Source organism: Lucilia sericata, unplaced genomic scaffold (genome assembly GCF_015586225.1).
Source record: "Lucilia sericata isolate MDLA Ls3-8-SP2 unplaced genomic scaffold, ASM1558622v1 Contig000500F_arrow, whole genome shotgun sequence".
Taxonomy (NCBI): Eukaryota; Metazoa; Arthropoda; class Insecta; order Diptera; family Calliphoridae; genus Lucilia; species Lucilia sericata.
This window is the reverse complement of record NW_023994514.1, coordinates 114,745-136,104: the sequence shown is the minus strand read 5'-3', so window position 1 is coordinate 136,104 and position 21,360 is coordinate 114,745. Positions and strand designations below refer to the sequence as shown.

General features: G+C 32.0%; 2 protein-coding genes across 3 annotated transcripts; one reads left to right on the top strand and one right to left on the bottom strand.

Annotated features, from left to right (window-relative positions):
* Positions 1 to 12,319: 12,319 nt before the first annotated feature.
* Positions 12,320 to 13,818, top strand: LOC119605607 (cytochrome c-type heme lyase). The gene is made up of 3 exons (XM_037958817.1): positions 12,320 to 12,540; positions 12,783 to 13,397; positions 13,459 to 13,818. Exons 2-3 carry the CDS (start codon positions 12,802 to 12,804, stop codon positions 13,715 to 13,717), a joined length of 855 nt encoding a protein of 284 aa, XP_037814745.1. The 5' UTR covers positions 12,320 to 12,540; positions 12,783 to 12,801; the 3' UTR covers positions 13,718 to 13,818.
* A 2,814-nt stretch (positions 13,819 to 16,632) lies between these two features.
* On the bottom strand, positions 16,633 to 20,911 carry LOC119605597 (MICOS complex subunit Mic60). Of its 2 annotated transcripts, XM_037958804.1 has the most exons (12): positions 20,666 to 20,911; positions 19,721 to 19,860; positions 19,440 to 19,654; positions 19,335 to 19,375; positions 19,084 to 19,268; positions 18,876 to 19,024; positions 18,644 to 18,810; positions 18,014 to 18,542; positions 17,915 to 17,935; positions 17,426 to 17,584; positions 17,069 to 17,357; positions 16,633 to 17,006 (listed from the first exon to the last, which is right to left on the bottom strand). In XM_037958804.1, the coding sequence occupies exons 1-12, from the start codon at positions 20,708 to 20,710 to the stop codon at positions 16,829 to 16,831; spliced, it is 2,118 nt and encodes a 705-aa protein (XP_037814732.1). In that variant the 5' UTR covers positions 20,711 to 20,911; the 3' UTR covers positions 16,633 to 16,828. The 2 variants fall into 2 exon arrangements, with proteins under 2 accessions (XP_037814732.1, XP_037814733.1); XM_037958805.1 differs by lacking the exon at positions 17,915 to 17,935.
* Between the last annotated feature and the right edge of the window lie 449 nt (positions 20,912 to 21,360).

Sequence of the window (21,360 nt, the reverse complement as noted above, 5' to 3'; positions counted from 1 at the left end):
TCAAGACAGCAAATACATTTTTTATGTAAAATTGTGTAAGTATGTGTAAGTATCCGCACTATAGTATTGTAGGTTATTAATACCTTGTACAGTTGGGCTTGTCTTTAAGACATCCTCAACGATGGATACACGACAATGTAAAGTCCTGGAAGACAACTGTAGGACAGCCGGAACAAATCGTCAACGACATTTTCGAACAAGTGTCGCGAAAATCGTGGACGACTAGATGAGAGACAATGTCGCTCAGTTTGTCCTTCACCCAAAAATATAGATTAATTCCACCATTTTATCATCAACGACTATATAAGCCACAATATCATCCACTTTGTCGTGAACGATTATATGGGCGACAAGATCATCCACTTTGTCGTCAACGATTATATGGGCTTTGTCGTTAACGACTAAATAAGCGACAATATCGTCCACTTTGTCGTCAACGATTATATGGGCGAAAATGTCCTCAGCTTTGTAATTAACGACTATATTGATGATAGTATCATTCACTTTGGCGTCAACGATTACATGAGTGACAATGTCCTAAGCTTTGTCGTTCACTTTATTTTTTAAAAGAAAATGTTTTAAGTTGAATAAAAATATTTTAAAATATCACATTTAATTCAAAAACAATATTTATTTCATTTGAATACATTTTTAAAAACATATTAATTGTTATAAAAAGGGTTATTGAGAATTATTTGAATTTGAATTTTCTTTATTGTATTGTCTAGCTTTTTCCTTATTGTAAGTATTCTTGATTCTACGAAAGATACCTCTTAAATCTTTTATAAATTCCTCGTAGGTATATCCCTTTTTTTTGCGGATTCTGTTTAAAACATATGAATTTTAAAAAGTTATAGATATGTTTTTTTATTGCCAAGTAATATGTCTTAAAAATACTCACCATATAAAGCTTTGAGTACATTTCCGTATTTATTATTAAATTAAATATATTTTGATAACACTTTTAATTTCACTTTTAAACACTTTAAAACACTCTTACTTATGCAACTGTTCGCACTCAAATGAGTTTTTACTTTTCTATTTTGCCCTTTTTTCAAATGGCAGTTATTTTACCGTTATTTTACATTTTTTTTTTTTTTGCAATCACACTGCATAGAAACATTGACTCTCATCAAATAGAATTAAATAGGGGACAACTTGCAAGACAATGTCGCTCATCTTGCCGTCAGTATAGTCCAATATAAGACAACATCCAAGACATTGTCGCTCATATCATCATCGTGTGTATTTGTTAGAAGAAAATATTTAAGATTAGTCGCTCATACTGTCGTCAATAGAGTTATTTAAAAGACATCGTTGAAGACATATTATCTTAAACTGTCAGTAATATAATTAATAGAGAGAAGTATATACGAGTTTATTCTCTCAATAGCTTATATAGATGACGATTTTAAAGACATTGTCTTCTATGGTGTCTTCATAAAAAAAGCCCAGAAGACAACGCTTAAGAATTTATCGATCATATAGTCGTCAACAGAGTAAGTTACATGACAATATTCTAGACCTTGTCGCCCATCTTTTCATTATTTCTGTTTGATACAGGACTATTTTGAAGGCGTTGTCTTACTTCATGTCTTTGACATCGTTTATAGAAGAATATATTAAAGACACAGTCGCTCATCTCGTCTTTAATAGGATTTAAAAGACGACAACGAACAGGTCTTTGTCGCTAATCTTGTCGTTAACGAAGATTTCTTACACATTGTCGTTTAGATAACTTCAGCGATAGGGGACAAATTCGAAAATGTCTTGCATGAATCGTCGAAGACAATGTCGTCTACGATCATTTTTCCAACTGGGATATTCCGAAAACCACGAAAGCTTTAGGTGAAGATATCTCGAAGAAGAAAGAAGACATGTGGTTAGCCTTTATTTTAAAGTTGATAGAATAGACTTTCAGACGGTATACAATAACATCTCACAAGTTATGGTGGAGAAAATCTGAGATCAGATTTGAATTCAGCGCGGCTCAAAAATATAACATAGTCAGGGTTTTGACTTTTATCAAATTTTGTCGGCCTAAGTAATCCAATGAAATTAGTTGAAATGGTATTTTAGAATGAATGAAATTTTAATTTTTGGCGTGAACATCAGCAACTTCCATTTTGGGGCCATCCTAACGAAAATTAATATGTATTTATAACTTGTAAGAATGCCAAGAGTGTTAGCGAAAATACTTATATTAGAAATGTTTATAAAGTTAGCAATTATTCTTAAGCTTGCAAAAATAATTTTATTAAATTAAAAGGCATCACCTTGACATCTACAGACTTTACCAAACATATTTTCAATAATACATAAATGTTTTTTAACATTTGTATTTGACCGATTTTTTACCCTTCCTAAATCAAAATAATGGACATGGTGTAAAGGTACGTTCACACTTATAAAATATTTCACGAAAAAGATGTCACCAGTATTTTTTGTATAAGTTTTTTCTTTCTTTTTTTGATCTTACTTGATTTTTGTAATTGCAAGTAATGTCGAAAGAAATAATAAAGCAAATAAAAATACATATATTTAAAAGAAATCAAAATATCGACTGTTTAGGGGTCACATCATTATATCCTATAGTGGGAAGGGCTGGCTGTCCATATAAACCTTGTGCGCAAGATACAGGCCACAATTTTCAATATATTTGGATTAAATTTGGACCATACGAGAAATTTGGCACAACTAAGTTTTATATAAGCATAAATGATCATGCCAATTTTTATAATGATCGGCTAGCCCCCAAACAAACCCCCTTTAAAAATATTTTAAACGTCCAAAAATTTACTTATAACCTTTAGTAAGCCATGAAATTTAGCATAACTAACCTTTATATAAAGTAACATTCCTCTTTCCAATTTTTTGAGGATCGGCCCATATTTGACCCTAGCTCCCATATAAAGCCTCTTTTAGAAATTTCATTCTTCATCAATAAATTGCTTAAATACATCGGAATTAAGGTAAAATTCAACAAATTTTTTATGAAAAATAAATAATTTTTAAAATATACCCATGATGTAGGGCATCATATAGTCGGCCGTGTCCGACTATACTTTCCTACTTGTTTTCTTCTAATATTTGATAGGTATGAACGTAGCTTTCTTCCAACAAACTTTAACTTATTTTACGTAATTCTGACAACAAATAGAAAGTTTACTTTTTATTGTTTACACTATTATCTTTCAGAGTCAATATCTTCCTTATTTAGTTTATACCTACGTCATTTGTCTAGTCAGCTAGATTATTTGTCCAAAAATATATGTATGTATGTTTGAGAAGAAATTACTGATAAAATAAATTGTAAAAGTTTCTTTGGGAACCTTCTTTATAACAAACAACAATAAAAAACTACAAAATGCTGACTTAATAACGTATTAATTGCAATAATAAAATCAATCATAAGTAATATATATATATATATATATATATATATATATATATATATATATATATATATATATATATATATATATATATGATAAAGTTCAAGTTATAATTTATATGAAACTAGCTATACCCAGTGTGCTTTGCTACCCTAAAAGCAATATAAATAAAAAATCTTCCTTATAATTTTGAGGATTCTAACTGTAATGTTTTCCAGAGATGCATTTTTTCGGAACGTTAATTAAGATTTTAATGTAATCGATGACAAATTAAAAAAAAATCTAATATTTTTCCGGATATACGAAATTTTGTATTTAATTCATATAGGGGGTGCCAAGACCCCATTGAAAGTCCTCCCGTTATTCTCTAAATGTTCACATTAATGTCAAAGATCTTCATGTAGAATTTGAAGATTCTAGCTCTAATAGTTCCTCAGATATACGAATTTTTCTATTTAATTCATATGGGAACTCACAGTCCCCAGATGAAAGTCCGCTCTTTTTTTCTCCAAAATGTTCATATGTATAATAAGGTTCTTCTTGCAATATTTGAAGAATCTTGTTCGATTAGTTTCTCAGATAAGCGAAATTTTGTATTTAATTCATATGTGAGGTGCCAAGCCCCCCATTGAAAGTCCGCCCGTTATTCTCTGAATGTTCTCATGAATGTCAAAGTTCTTCAATTAAAATTAGAAGATTCTAGCTCTAATAGTTTCTCACATATAATATTTTCCTATTTAATTTATAGGGGGGCTCCAAGCCCCCCCATGACGAAAGTTCGCTCTTTTTTCTCCAAAATGTTCAGATGAATATTTAAGTTCTTAGCGCAAAATTTGAAGAATTTAGTTCTATTAGTTTCCCAGATAAACCAATTTTTGTATTTTATTAATATGGGAGGTGCTGCTCCCCTCATGGGTAGTCCGCCAATTTATTTCCCAAAATGTTTACATGTTAAAGTTACTCGTGCAAATTTTTAATTATATTGATACTAAAGTTGCTCCGACAAAATTTGAAGACTCTAACTGTTATATTATCTTAGACATACTAATTAAATATTTTCTTAATATGGGCGTGGCACCGTCGCCCACATGAAATTTCAAACATAAAAGTAGCCTATAGTTCCCTTCCAGACAAAAGGAAGAAAACGTTAAATTTCAGGAAAAATCGGTCCAGCCGGGGACGAAGGTACAAGAAAGAAAAAATCAAAAAAAAAGAACAGTACAGAACAACAACAATAAATACAACAGACACATACATACAGACAGACAGAAGACTACAGACAGACATACAGACACACAACATACAGACAACAGACAGACAAAAGACAACAGACAGACAAAAGACAGACAGACAGACAGACAGACAGACAGACAGACGACAGACAGACAGACAGACAGACAGACAGACAGACAGACAGACAGACAGACAGACAGACAGATGACAGACAGACAGACAGACAGACAGACAGACAGACAGACAGACAGACAGACAGACAGACAGACAGACAGACAGACAGGACAGAAGACAGGACAACAGACAGACAGACAGACAGACAAAGACAGACAGACAGACAGACAGACAACAGACAGACAGACAGACAGACAGAAAGACAGACAGACAGAAGACAGACGACAGACAGACAGACGGACAGACAGACAGACAGACAGACAGACAGACAGACAGAGACAGACAGACAGACAGACAGACAGACAGACAGACAGACAGACAGACAGACAGACAGACAGACAAGACAGACATACAGACAGACAGACAGACAGACAAGACAGACAGACAGACAGACAGACAGACAGACAGACAGACAGACAGACAGACAGACAACAGAAGACAGAACATACAGACAGACAGACAGACACGACAGACAGACAGACAGACAGACCAGACAGACAGACAACACATACAGACAGACATACATACAGACATACAAAATACAGACATACAGACAGAATACATACATACATACAGACAACATACAACATTACGACATACATACATACATACATACATACATACATACATACATACATACATACATACATCCATACATACATACATACATACATAAACATACATAACATACATACAGCCAATACATACATACAGACATACATACATACTACAATACATACAAATACATACATACATACATACATACATACAAACAAACACACTTTCATTTTTATATATATAGATACATATTATTAGATGTAATATCAACTAAATATCATGTGAAAGATCTATAAAGCTAAGATCTTTCTAATAATATTTAAAGCGAAACTACTTAACTAATTTAACAGGTTAAAATCGTAGGATAAGAATTGATTTAAATTTTGAACTGGTCTTCTAATAACATGCAATTACACGTAATATTTTTAAATAAATTTATTTCTAAAATACATACTTGTTGCTTTGGTTTGCCATGAACTTTAAACCAATTATTTAAAAATAAATCAATACACAAAGTAAATAGAAATACATATTGTTGCAAATAAATGAAATAAAAAGTAGAACAAAAGGAATGAAGACAAATAAAAATCGTTAATTCAATAACCTTTCGTTAAAAATAAAGCAAGACAAATTTTATTTTAGATACAAAAGAAATCGTTAATTGTTAAAGTTCAATAATTTCCCAAAATTATATTGAGGTTTTAGAATACAAGAACAATTTGATTTTTGAAGGAAAGTTTTTTAAAGATTTCCTATTTGATGGACAAAAATAACCGATTTTCGTTATTTTCTCAAATGGATACTTTTTAAGAAAATTTTTATTTAAGGAACTACAGCTGACTTTTAGGTATTTTACATCCATAGTTTTTCGAGTATATTTTTAGAATACACTCTGACTAATGAAATCAGAAATCAGAGGTAATCATATTTGCTATTATTAGTGTAAATTAGATTGTTGTAACTATTGTTGTTTGTTGCTATGTTATTAAAATAGCATTTTATTGTTGTGAATAAACTGTGAAAGAGTTAAACACTTGCCACTCACTCACCATCATTCATTAAATTTTTAATCAAAACGTGTTTGTTTGCGTAATGAAATTCGATCAGAGACTAAAATGAGTCAGTCATTGTTTTTATTGTTGTTGTTGGTGTTTTACAGGTAAAAATTGTGTATTTATAGGTATTTTATTTATTGATGGAATGTGTGCTATAAAATTGCCAAAAGGCTTAACAGATTCGATAAAAACGTGTGTTTTGTCGTCAGATAAAATCTGAAATGCGTCATAAGTGAATACTTTATGTACATATGCATGTATGTATGTATGAATGTACATATGTAAATATATGTGTAATTTCATAAATATACAAAATGTATTTCCACTATGTCATATATTTAAATCAAATTAAGTATAAGTATATGCTTTCGGAATTCTATTACCACAATTTGCTCATTAGATTAGATTATTGCCTTATAACAATAAAAATACTATTTTATGGACTTGGGTTAGTTATGGACTGATCTTTAATTTCATGTTTCTAGGTTCAATATTAAAGAAAATTCAAAAAGTACCGTTTGAAAAATGAAAAAGTACAAAAAAGTACCATTTTATATGTTCTCACTTATTCGGGGCTCTACATGCTCAATTGTGTGTTTCTAGGTTCAATATTATAGAAAATTCAAAACGAACGAAAAGTACCATTTTATAGGTTCCCATTTACTCCGGGACCTACATGCTTAATTTCTAGTTTTAAGCCAATAACAACACACAATATCGTCCGTATTGTGTTGCTACTGCTCTGATTTATAAATAGCGTTCTTCTCGAATGTATGTCTGATAGAAGTATTGAAGATTTGGATTTCGCAGATATCTGTTTTTTTCTGAAAACTGATTTCAACACACAACATACAGATAGAAAGACAGACAAAAAGACATTTGAAAACAAACTTAACTAAAAAAGGACATCGCTAAACCGACTTCGATACCTATAAGAAGTTACAAATCGTCTTTGTACCTTATGAGGTCACAAAATTTATATTTTTTAAATTATGATCAGAATAACAAACTTATAAATAAATTTTTTTCTGGGATATTATTATTATCAGTCTACTAAAACTCACCTGCAACTGTAATGGGCGTCGCGACAGTATTACATTCGAAACCTTTACAACTGGAACTACTTGTTTATTTGCCGTAAACTGTCCAGGGCGAACCAAAATTCAACGAACCCGTAGAGTCTAAATCAAATGGTCGCAAAACAGAATTTGGATGTAAAACCATTTCTCTTCTGCAGGGCGATTTAATACGATTAACCTTAGACTCCAATACGCATATATTAGGACACATCCAACAAGGGCGGCTTTAATGACAGACCAACAATTCGATTTGAGATTTGTATAATGCATATGAAGACCAACTTTGCTATGCTATTCAAAATGAAATGATATTCATTCAAATCCAAACACATTTCCTCATTTCTAAACTTATTTTGCCATTCTTGATGCAGACGCATGTACATATATCAAGTGATCGGAAGGAATGCCTTTTTTTTTCTTCTTTTATATTATGACCCAATAAATCTTTGAAGAGTTCATTTAAATAATTCATATAGTGTGCAACTCTACGGGATCTAAAGTCGACATAAATCCCACAATGGTTAGTACCGGATCCAAGCATTGCAACATAATAGCAAACACTAATATTTTGCTCAAATAACATTCCACCGGCACATCTATGTACATATATAAAACGACAGCCTTGCCAGGTGTTGGCCTATCTCACGGTGGTCTTTTTCAACCACCGAGTAAGCTTTGTGACGACTCACCACCGCCCTCTCAATCTTCAATGGAGAAATCAGGTGGCAATTTTTGTACATGAATAAAGCCGGTCCATGTACAAGCACTTTGCTCGAGTACTTGCGCTATCTAATCTCTGACCATTGCTGCCCCGTTGCTTAACTTCCGAGATGTAAAACATCATTCCGTTTACAACCATGCAGATGAGATAGCCTCTGTTCATTCGGCAACAGCACCTAGAGACGTAACCGGTAGACCGAAGTACGAATCCATCAAATAAACCGAGACTTTGTTCTTACTCACAGTGACACACTGTGGTAATTCTGATATGAACAGAGTTTACTCTGAACATATCTGGACAAGGAAGGAAAATTCAATGGTATAATTTCTATATGATACCTTTCATCCATCATCATACAGCCCAGCACACTTCTCATTCATCCGACACATTCGTCAGAGAAAAACATACGACACACTTATTCTAGGTAAACGGGTGGGTGAGGCCCGCATACCCCACATTCATTCCGTACCCTATACAATTAACACCAACTCATTTCGGCAACAGCACCGAACTTATCCCGAAATATTGACTTTACCTTACATCAGTCTTTTAACCGCCACTTACTCTTCCCGAGAATTTGGGTTTAAAACACAGCCACTACGTGGATCCCGAAGGAACCTCAACCAACTGATCAGCCAGGACATAGTCCTACGGGCAAATGGCTACCCGTAGTACCAGATTATGTGGTTCTCTGGTTAGACCTCATGTCAAATCATACCAAGGACAAGCCACCAGTTTATAGTCCCGGCAGACTAGGGGTACTGGTAGCACCTCTATACCCTCGGATTTCAATACACCAAGATGGTATCTATCATCAAGGAAACATGCCCGGGGGCATTCCCTAGATGACAGAATAGCTTAGTTTTCTTTAAATTCTCTACAGTGCTATAAGTTCCTATAAAAGGTTTAACAATTGTTTCTTGTAAATGCATATACGGCCGCCATAGCGTTTGTTGACAAGAGCTTCAAGATTAAAGACACACACGATCCAAATTCATATTCAATATTTATATTCAAACAATAAGTAGTTGAATTATTCAAATTTATATAATTTTTATTAAAAATAATCAACACTTTGAAAGACAAAAATGCACAAATTCACAGAATAATGTTCATTCAAGAGGAATAAGAAAATGCATCAATTCCACGCAAAGACACACAAACACGTACATTTCTTACCGGACGATTTTGCCGAGATACCCCGCATCTCAGTAGCTTGCTGAGTTCATATAAAAAAACGGTTGTTGGAAATTTTTGCTGAGCCTCAGCAAAAAATATCCAATTTCCAACATTTTGTTGGAACCCTCATATGTAATATACGTGTTTGTGTGTTGAACGCAAAATAATAAAATTATTCAAGACACAAACCTTTATAACAGTTTGAGAATCAACAACGTAATGCAGAGGGCGCCATACAAATAGGAAATAAAAAGACAGGAAACCTGACAAACAACATGGCGAAAGATTTCCAAATACACTTTGCAACACTACTATTACTTGTAGAAACAAAGTCTACTTTTCGTGATTTATGAAAAGTCAATTTTTCGACTTTTTTCGTTTTATGAAAAGTCGATTTGAATTAGGGTTCTATAAATCGACTTTCGAATAATCGAACAATCGACTTTTTGTCGAAAAAAGTCGAAAAGTCGAAGTCGACTATTTTGTTCCAAAAAAGTCGATAACTCGACTATCGTCTGTGAAAAAAGTCGAAAAGTCGACTTTGTGAATAAAAGTCGAAAAAAGTCGAAGAAAGTCGACAAAAGTCGAAAAGTCGAAAAAAGTCGGAAAAAGTCGAAAAATCGAAAATTGTAGAAACAAGTCAAAAATAGTAAAAAATTTTAAAAAAGTGGAAAAAAAAGTCAAAAACTCTAAAATAGTCGGAAAAACTCGAAAAATAGTCGGAAAAAAGTAGAAAGAAGTCGAAAATAGTCAAAAAGTCGAAAAAATCGAAAAAAGTCTAAAAGTCGACTTTTATTTAAATGAAAAAAGTCGAAAAGTCGAAAAATCGACTTTTCATAAAATGCAAAAAGTCGAAAAGTCGACTTTTAACTAAATGAAAAAAGTCGAAAAGTCGACTTTTCGTTTCAACTATAGAACCCTAATTTGAATTTCGTTTTATGAAAAGTCGACCGTTTTTATGTTTATGAAAAGTCGATTCGAATTTTGTTTTATGAAAAGTCTTTTTGAACTTATTCCAACTTTTCGGCTTTTCTCCCGACTTTTTTTTCGACTTTTATTTCCAAAATCAACAAGATAGTCGACTTTGTTAGGACAAACAGACGACTTTGACTTTTTCCGACAAAAGTCAATTCTTCGATTATTTTGAATTTGATTTATAGAACCCTATTTAAGTTGGTATTATACGACATGTATTTTACATATGTACTGTCTAGGGTGATCGGCTCGGTTTTTAATAACAACCGTTTTTTTGGTTAAGTCGGTTTCGGTTTTCCTAAAAAGCTCACATTTCGAATATCAAAGAAACCGGGGTTTTCTCCTCAAATAGCCGGTTTTTTTCTAAAAGTGTGTTTTTATGAATTTTAGTATTAAAAACTTTAAAAAATATTATTTTTTAATGTATAATTTCAATGAACTGTTTTTTTAGTAAATAAAACTTTTTTCTTATTATTTCTAGGCGTTTTAATATTTTGCCAAAAAACCGGTTAACCGGAACCGAATGTATATCAAAATTGTCATTTTACATACCATTCAAAATTTTTGCTATCAAACCTGCATATGTTATTCCGTATGTTATAACCTATAAATGTAATCAAAGCTGTCTTTTTGTGTGTAAAAATTTTTAAAAATATTAATTGGTTTATTGAAAATTGAAAAATATTTACTTTTTCATGTTCTTTATTCATTTTCTTTAATATATTTTTTTCAAAAAATTTTATTTCAAAACAAAACAGCTATCAAACATGCATATGTTATTCCGTATGTCATAACTAGGGTTCTATAAATCGACTTTCGAATAATCGACTTTTTGTCGAAAAAAGTCGAAAAGTCGAAGTCGACTATTTTGTTCCAAAAAAGTCGATTACTCGACTATCGTCTGTGAAAAAAGTCGAAAAGTCGACTTTGTGAATAAAAGTCGAAAAAAGTCGAAAAGTCGAAAAGTCTGAAAGTCGAAAAGTCGATAAGTCGAAAAAAGTCGATAAGTCGAAAAAAGTAGAATAAAGTCGAAAAAAGTCGAGAAGTCGTAAAAAGTCGAAAAGTCGGAAAAAGTCGAAAAATCGAAAATTGTAGAAACTAGTCAAACATTTTAAAAAAGTGGAAAAAAAGTCAAAAACTCTAAAATAGTCAGAAAAACTCGAAAAAAGTCAAAAAATAGTCGGAAAAAAGTAGAAAGAAGTCGAAAATAGTCAAAAAGTCGAAAAAATCGAAAAGTCGAAAAAAGTCGAAAAAAGTCGGAAAAAGTCGAAAAAAGTCGAAAAAGTCGAAAAGTCGAAAAAAGTCGAAAAGTCGGAAAAAGTCAAAAAAAGTCGAAAAGTCGAAAAAGTCGAAAAAAGTCGAAAAGTCGACTATTTATAAAATACTTATAGTCGAAAAGTCGACTTTTATTTAAATGAAAAAAGTCGAAAAATCGACTTTTCATAAAATGCAAAAAGTCGAAAAGTCGACTTTTAACTAAATGAAAAAAGTCGAAAAGTCGACTTTTCGTTTCAACTATAGAACCCTAGTCATAACCTATAAATGTAATCAAAACTGTCTTTTTAATGTGTAAAAATTGTTAATAATATAAATTGGTTTATTGAAAATTGAAAAATATTTACTTTTTCATGTTCTTTATTCATTTTCTTTAATATATTTTTTTCCAAAAATTTTATTTCAAAACAAAACAGGTGTTTTGTTCTTGTTTATCACAACCTATATATGTAATCAAAACTGTCTTTGTAATGTGTAAAAATTGTTAAAAATATAAATTGATTTATTGAAAATTGAAAAATATTTACTTATTCATGTTCTTTATTCATTTTCTTTAATATATATTTTTCCAAAAATTTTATTTTTTATGTTTTTATCAAACGATATGTACAACACTTTTACAGATGGAAATTTTGACAGTACATATGTAAAATACACGTCGTGTAATAACACCTTTAGAAATCAAAACAAATTCTGACAGCACGTTCTTTATCAGTAGTCTTTCTACCCCCCCAGATTTTGACATTTCTTATTAAGAAATTTCTCAAAAAAACTAGCATACACTAGAGAACGCGTTTTATTACGAAAAAAAACTAATGTATTAAATAATAAAGATTTCAATAAAAAATTACTGCAAAAATTTATAATCTAAATTTTAAGTTGTGTTTTTATAAAAGGTGAGTTAAATGATTAATAAATTTCAGTTGGCTTAGAGAGAATTCTGTTGGGAAAATTACAACAAAAATTACGCAATAACAAGCACCTTGTGATGTGCTCCACATATGTATATGTACATATCGTTAAGAAGAACACACGCACAATATTTAGCAGACAGGTTGGGGATTACCTCCAAACATGTGTTAAATGACACTAAGAAAAAAATATTCCCTAACTTTTTTGATCTAAATTTTCATTTTAGATTTTAAAACACTACAAACATGGGAAACGCTGTTTCTATTGCCCACATGCAGGCCAGCCAAAGTGTGCCTAAAAGTCATGAACATATGATGGCCTCTGGTGCCAACCCACCACCAGAATGTCCCATGCATCAAAAAGATGGCGGTGCAGCTGCTGCCACTAAGCCTCCACACCCAAAAATGGAAGCCACTACCGCATCTGCCTCTGAATGCCCTGTCAAACATGACAACAGTGATATTAATCCCTTAAATATGATGCCTCCTGCCAATCAACAGCCTTCACCTGGTCAACCCTTCCCCTTGTCCACTGAGCGTCAGACCTCATCAATTCCTAAGGTTACTGAAGATGGCTCGACACAATTCTGGCAATATCCCAGTCAACAAATGTTCTGGAACGCTATGTTGCGCAAGGGCTGGCGCTGGAAGAATGAAGATGTCTCGCAAAAAGATATGGGAGATATTATCCGTATACACAATGCCAACAACGAACAGGCCTGGCGTGAAGTTTTGAAATGGGAAGCTTTACATGCTAAGGAGTGTGGTAATCCACGTCTCAAGAGTTTCGGTGGCAAAGCTTCGGACTACAGTCCTCGTGCTCGTTTCCGCAGTATGTTGGGGTAAGTCATTTTAAATATCTTACGAATTCTTTGTTACATTATACCTAATTTTTATTTTCAGTTATGAATTACCTTTCGATCGTCACGATTGGATTGTTGATCGTTGCGGCAAAGATGTTCGCTATGTTATCGATTACTACGATGGTGGTATTGTCGATAGTGATTATAAATTTGCCATACTTGATGTTCGCCCAGCTTTAGATTCTGTTGACAATGTCTGGGATCGTATGCGTGTAGCTTATATGCGTTGGAAGTTCGCCGCACTCGATATGATTAAAGGTCCCGAGACTTCTACCAGCAGCGGCAAAGTAGACCATTAAATTTATATATATTTAAAACTCTTAACTACCCGTAAAACTTAAAGGAAACTATTAGGTTAAATAAATTAAATATAAATCAATTTTTTTCATTTATCTTCAGAGATTTCAAATTGTATGATTTCATACATCATAAACAAACAAAAAACCATATACACAAAAATTAGACTTTATGTAAATTTTACAAATTTTATAAATCATTTAACAAACAGTTTTTCATGTGTAACTTATTTTTTATTACTTCTTGTACAAATGAATAACTGTGTTGGAAATGATTTGAAGATTTTATTTTATAATTTGTAAATTCAAAATGCTAAATATATAGCCATGTTATTTATAGTATTTAATAGTTATGAATTGAAAACAAAGATGACAGACAATTTATTTTAAGATAATTTGTTTTGGAATTTCTAATGACTTATGCAATTTTAATGTCATATTATGCTATTAGCCATTAGTTACAATTTCAAATTTCCCAATTATCTTATCTTGAATTGTTAAAACGTTGATAAAAACGAAATAATGTTAATAATTAAACTATAGAATAACAATAGAAAACTATAAAAAATCTAAATAATTGTTTTATTTTCGGACATAAAAGGATTTTACTGTGGCGTAAATTCGATTTCAAATTAAATCTGCCAAACAGCGTTGAATGGAATTATTGAAATTTTAGTAAAAAGTAATCAAGTCGTAACGTACTTAGTTCGAATTTCATCAATCAGAAACATATTTAAGATATGAGGCGGCGCTTACAGCCGAACGGCTCTTTACTTTAGGCGAACTGGCCAAAAGCGGTTATAGGACATGTCATCAATGTATACTGGACACATTGAAAGGTTATACACAATCATCGGACGTGCCTGATCGTATACCAGACACATAATATGTCGGAAACTTTGAAACGCTGATCCCAGATAGAATGTCTTGGTCAAGCGGAACATTAGAGCAAATACCATTAGGAATCCGTTGTTACACGGATGGCTCTAAATTGGGGGACAAAGTGGGGCTGAGTTTCTATATTGAAGACCCAGAAACAGAAATATACCACAGTTTACCAAAGCATAACACAAGCTTCCAGGCAGAAGTACGAGCAATAACGGAATGCGTAAATTGGATTAGAATAAATATGGCGCACACAGCGCTTAATATATTTACCGACAGCCAGAAGGTAATTAGGGCGATATCAGGCGATAGAACTAAATCTAAGACCGTATTGGATTGTAAGAAAGCTTTAACTGAATACTCTCCCAGAGGTAAGGTTCACATCATATGGGTACCAGCCCACTTGGGAGTAGACGGTAACGAAAGGGAGAATGTAATAGCTTTAAAGGGAAGGGAGCTCGAGGCAGTTAACCTGACAAACGCAAAACCATTCTACGCAACAAAAGCTGAACTAAAAATATGGGTGATAGAATCCCATAAGGCCTCTTGGAATAATGAAACAGTGGGTAGAACCACGAAGATCCTATGGGGTGACCCTGATGAGAGCAAGACGAAAAATCTCCTCAAAATGAGCAAGTCTGAAGTTAGTATGATGGTACGTATTCTGAGTGGACACACAGGACTACGAGCACATCTATGCAAAATTGGACGTGCGGATTCAGACGAATGTAGTGTATTTCTTCGGATTTGATGTAGTATACATCCTTCGGATTTGATGTAGTATACATCCTCCTATCGACCTACCTATCTACCTACCTACTTCATCAATCAGAAAAATAAATACGAAATCAAGTCAATTGTGATAAATTTGAAATTAGTCCTGGGGCCTCAACAACAACAACGTAGTGGAATTGTTTTCATGAAATTGAAATTTACGTGAAACGGATCTTTAGATCAAAATAATAAGTACTGTTTTGAAACCATCCAGATCGGCTGTATGACATATCGAGCCAATTGTGATCAATTTGAAAGAAGAGTTGGGGCCTCAAAATTGTGTAGCTATTGCAGAGCTGTAAATGTATTATTATTTTTTGATTTTAATTCGTTACGAATTACAAAAATTCTTTTCACAAAAAAGAAAGTATTGAATGAAATTGCAATCAATTCAAACGAATCTATAAAATGAATTGCAATTCATTTCCAATTCAAATGAATTTGTTAAAGTGAATTTGGTAAAAATGAATTGCAATACATAGCAATTCATTCTACAAATTCATTTGAATTGGAAATGAACTGCTATTAATTTTTACCAAAATTAATTTGTATTGATTCAAAATTTCATTAAATTAATTTTTATGTGAAAAGTATTAAATCAAAATTCGCTAATTTAATGCATGAATAATTCGTGAATTAAAAAATTAATGATTTATTTACAGCTCTGAGTTATTGTAGTATTTTGATAAATCCTCTTATTAACATAAATAAATAAGACACAATCTTCTATCAAATTAATTAGGTTGATGACTTTTATATTGCCTAGGTTCAAAAATTGGCCGTATTCCAATACAAAATCTCATTCATTGTTTTCAAAATGTCACATTTTACACCATATGCGATTAAAAAATAGCACCTTATTATTTAATAAAATAAACAAATGTTGCACGTTAGTTTAAAACAGCGTTTGATACTATATGACCTTTAAGAATTGTTAATTTTTTTTTAATTAAAAATTAAAAACAATTAAATTTATTTCAAAAGAATCGCAAATCTTAAGCTTTGAACATAAAAAATAAATGCACAACATTGATATTATTTCTATATACGGTCGATATTTATTTAAATCTTGATAAAAATTTAAGACTGTTTCAACTTTTGTCATTATTATGTATTATGTAGTTATGCACAGCAAATAAATATTAAAAAAAACACTAAAAACTAATTATGAAATAAAACAATTAAATTGTTCAATTGTTGTTAAATTAGGGATATTTAATTTTAATTAATTATATTTTTCAATTGCATGATTTCTTTCGCCAATAATAAAATTAAAACAATACATTTTTACAACTTTGTTGGTTTTTTTTTTTGCATTCTAAATATTTAATTTCCTTTATGTTTGTTTTTACTTCAACTTGTAACTATTGCATTAATTTTGTTTATTAAGTAATATGTAGATAGATGATTTTTCTCTCTGCTAAGTTCTCTTCTTTAATTAATAAAAAAAAATAATTACAAATACAACAAACCACTAGCGGCAGCATGAGCCATTAGAGTATTGGCAGCTTGTTGAGTTTCCAACAGTAGACGGGTTTCTTTCAACCAATCGGAAGCTATTTTACGGGGGGCACCCTGCAAAAGGTTCATGTATCTCAAGGCCATGATCAAATCGCCACGATCAACAAAGTATCTTTTTTAAAGAAAAAATATTATTTATAATTTGAAATATCTTTAAGAAAATATTCCATTTACCTGGCTCTGTTTAAAATATCATAGGTATCCAATTTGCTGTAGTCGAATTTCTTATTTTGTAATTCATCTTGTGAAATGGGATCGCTGGGCTTAAGAATGAACAAGGATTGCAAATAGGACAAGAAGTATTTGGGCAAACTGGCTCCCTCTTCGGGTACCAAAGCCAATTTACGTGCCACACGTTCAACATTTAAGAAACGTTCACGTAAAGCATCCTCGGGGAAAACACCACGTTCTTGGGCCTCACGTGGTAAGTTTTGTATGACAACAGTTACTAGTTCATCGCCCTCTGTAGGAAAATGTTTTTAAATTATTATTTCAAACGTTTTAAAGTGTGAAATATTGACTAGATCTTACCCGAAACTTTAGCAATTGCCTTAATTTCATTCTTCAAAGGACGCAATTTAGTTTTCCAATGTTCACCAGGTTCACCAGTTCTTACAGTTGCCCATAAAGCTTGACAAGCAGCCCACAAGGCTTGAGCTTGATGGGCCGAACGTTCAGATTCAGCACGAGCTAATAGTAAAAAGTAATATTGAAATTTAAAAAGTTATTTAAAGAATATGAAACATTACAATAAAAATAAACAAAAAACCTAAAAAAAATTTCCAAGAAAGGGTTTCTTTAATTTAACTTTTTTAAATATTTACAGATTTCAGTAGAAAACAAATCAGAAATGCGAGAAAATAAGTTGAAATATTGTAACAAAATAAAAATGTTGTTCTATTTTAGTTTTTAAGTTTACATTACACGTTGTTTTTTTATGTTGAAAAAGAAAGATGGTTTAGAAAATGGTAAACAAGAGGAAATTACTTTCAAACAATTTATTTTCCTATTAAAAAATACCTTTCAATTCTTCATCAATTTCTTAAAGCCGCATTTTAAAACAAATCACAATTAATAGACTTATAAAAAGACTCGAATTAGGAAAAAAACACTACTCACCTTGCAAAGCAGCATCCATACCGCGCATTTTACCCAACATAGCAGCCAATTGCAATTTATAATTTGCCTTTTCGGTGGCCAGTTTATCCTCCAATTCCTTAGAGAAATTACGTTTCATTTCATTCTCCTTTGAGCTGACGGCATCCTTCAAATGATCGACATGAGCTTCAGCCTGTTGTTTCAACTGTTGACGCAATTGTTTCTCAGCATCGGCACGAATTTGGAATATTTTCTTTTGATTTTCTACAGCCAACTTGCGTTTTTCTGCCTCCAAGAGATATTCCAATTGGGCCTTAACCGCTTCGGAATCACTGTCACCGCGCAAAGAATCAATGGCACGTTTTAAACGTAATTCACCATCGGTTTGCAAGCGTTCCAATTCCTTTTGCAAGGCCAAGACATGCGAGTAGGCGTGTGTAATGAAAAGATCCAAATCCTCTTGGGAAAGTTTCAATTTTTGTTCGGCCAAATTTAAGCCGGGGAAAATTGATTCGATTTCATCAACGAAATAGTTGCGTGCTTTTTCGACCTGAATAAAGAGTAATAGGAAAATTTTAATTATAACAATTTACAATATGTAATAAACTGGGGGGACATCAACTTCAAGTAATTATTGATAATTTTACTTACATTTCTCCAGTATTTTTCGGACATACTGGCAATATCTTTGTTCTTGTAAAGCTCATCTTTAACATTATTAATATGATCGACCAATTTCTTAATCTTGTTACGTACAGCCAAGATTTGATCATGATTTTCAGGTTTAGCAGCCTTAGCCAAAGCAATTTCACATTTTTCTAAAATCAGCCATAAACCATTAATAAAAAACAATTATTTAAAAATCAACAAATAATAAACAAACCAATTTTTTCCAAAGCTTCACGAGCTAACTGTTCAGCAGTAGCTACAGAACTGTCGCGAGCATTAGTTTTATTTCTTAATGAGGTCCACAAGGAAGTGTCTACATTTTCGACAGCCACATCAACAATACGACGTACATCATTGTTGAAACTAAATAAAATAATAGTAAAATTAAACATTTTCAACAAAAACCTAAATAATTGATATACTTTTTAAGAATATCTATGGCTTTGTTGTATTCTTTTACGGCCAAAGCGGCGGCATGTTCTACAGCGTGTTCCAGTTCTACAACACTTGAGGGCAAAGGTTCCACGGGTTTGGGTGCGGGTTTAGGAGGTTCAGCTTTGGCAGCTGGTTTACTTTCGGCAGCTTTAGGGGGAGAGGATAAAGGAACCTGTTTTAAGCACAAACATTTTAGTAAACAAATTTTAAATGTAATACATTTTCGTTAAATACTAACACTTTTTTGTACAGCAGCTTTAGGTTTAACTTCTTCAGTTTCTAAAATGTTAACATAAAATTATTTAAAAAAAAAATTTACGAAATTTGTTGCAATAAAACTTACTTTTAGCTGCATCTTTGTCAGAGCCACCAAATAAACCTGTCACTGTGGAGGTGGCACTTTCAATAGTTTTGGCCACACTATCGAATTGTTTTTTAACACTATCAATTTGTTGGCTAACACCTTGGAAAGGTTTTTCTTCTTGTAAAGCTACTTTAATTAAGGACTCGGCACCGGGTACATTTTGTTCCAGCATTTTTCGAAAATCTTTATCGTATCTGTTGTTAATTGATCATTTTTGTTTACAAATATTTTTAAAATATTGTGATTATTTTAAAACTTACTTCGCATATGTTATCGCACCGCCAACTGCTGCCAATGGTGTTAGGAATACAATCACTTTACCAAAGCCAGCTTCTCTAACATTTGGTGGTAAGCCATTACTGTTGCTGTATTGTCTGCGTGATTGTTGTTGCAGGGTTCTCTAAATAATTTGAAAAATAGGGGAAAGATTAATTTGGTCAGACATTTAAAATCAGAGTAGCATCACTAGAAATATTGACAATCACCCGAAATAAGATATAAATACAACAGTTATTCCAAGTAAAAGGAATTTTTTCACTGTGTATACTTCTATGGGTTTCATATGAAAATAAACTAGAAAATAATCGGAAACAGAATCCCCTTTTCTTCATCCTTATTGCAGTAATCAAATTACAATAAACTTATTTAAATAGATGAATCACATGCAAACAAATAACTTAAGTACAAGAAGACTCCTCATCTTACAAAATCTTTGAAAATTAAATACATACTACATTTCCAAAAGGAAATGAAGCACATATTCAATGTCAAATTGAGCTTCTGAAGAAACAAAAATAGATGATGGCATCAGCTGGTTGCTTGCTAATCAAATAAATAAGTACGAATGCCACCACCAATAGCAATAACAGCAAGAAAATGTAATTCAACCAGCCTTTTTAAATAGTTATTTCCCTGGATGGAAGTAAACAATTACAATTTTTGGACACATAAAACACTCTAAAAATTATGGGTCCAAACCCAATGTGGAATTTTGGAATTATGGTGTCTCAGCGATATTCCATTCTCATGGTGACATAACAGCCAAGCAAATTTTTCTATTTTTTGTATTGCCATGTACGCAACTAATATGAGTATTAGTGGGCAAGACAGGCGGGGGCATGAGTAAATTTGCTGCAAACATTGTGACAAACACACACATTGCTTTTAAAAGCCCCTCACAATTTTTGGTAAGAAATCGAACTTACCTGCAGAGCACTTTTGCAAGGCTCCCTCAAGGCCAAACGATACATGTTTCTGGTTAAGCAGATATTTTGGAATTTTGTAACACGTTAATCCAAGGCGTTTGGACCGGCTTTTAACGTTTTATTCGATCGCGGAATGAAGAAAAAAGTTTCTTCCGAAATCAATTTTCCTACGAGAGCAGCAGAATAACTACAGAGAGCTAAAATTTAATGACAGCTAAAATGTCAAAATAAAAAATGAACTTAAAGAATGTCATGTTGAAAAGAATAGTAAAAACAAATGAAAAAATTAAATTCTTTTAAAAATAGAAATTTGCTAAAAAAAAAATCATATTAATTTATCTTATATTTATCTAAAATTCAAAATAAATCATTAAAAATTTGATTTAATAAAATGTTTTATGTAAATAAACTAAAAAGCAATAATGAAGTCGATACAGCAGTGCATTTGTAATTTGCCAAAATATGCGTAATTTATTTATGCAATTTTCCTAAGATTTTCTTTAAATATATAGCAGAAACCCATTTCATATTATTTGTATTTATTTTCAAATTTATTTCCTCTATTTATTGAAAATAATATTACTTTTAAATACAATTTATTTTTGTTTACTTTTTCTTCTTGCTTATTTTAAACACCTGGGAGTGATAACATAATTAGTTTCAATCGATAAGGCCGTTCTTTTTTTAACATATGA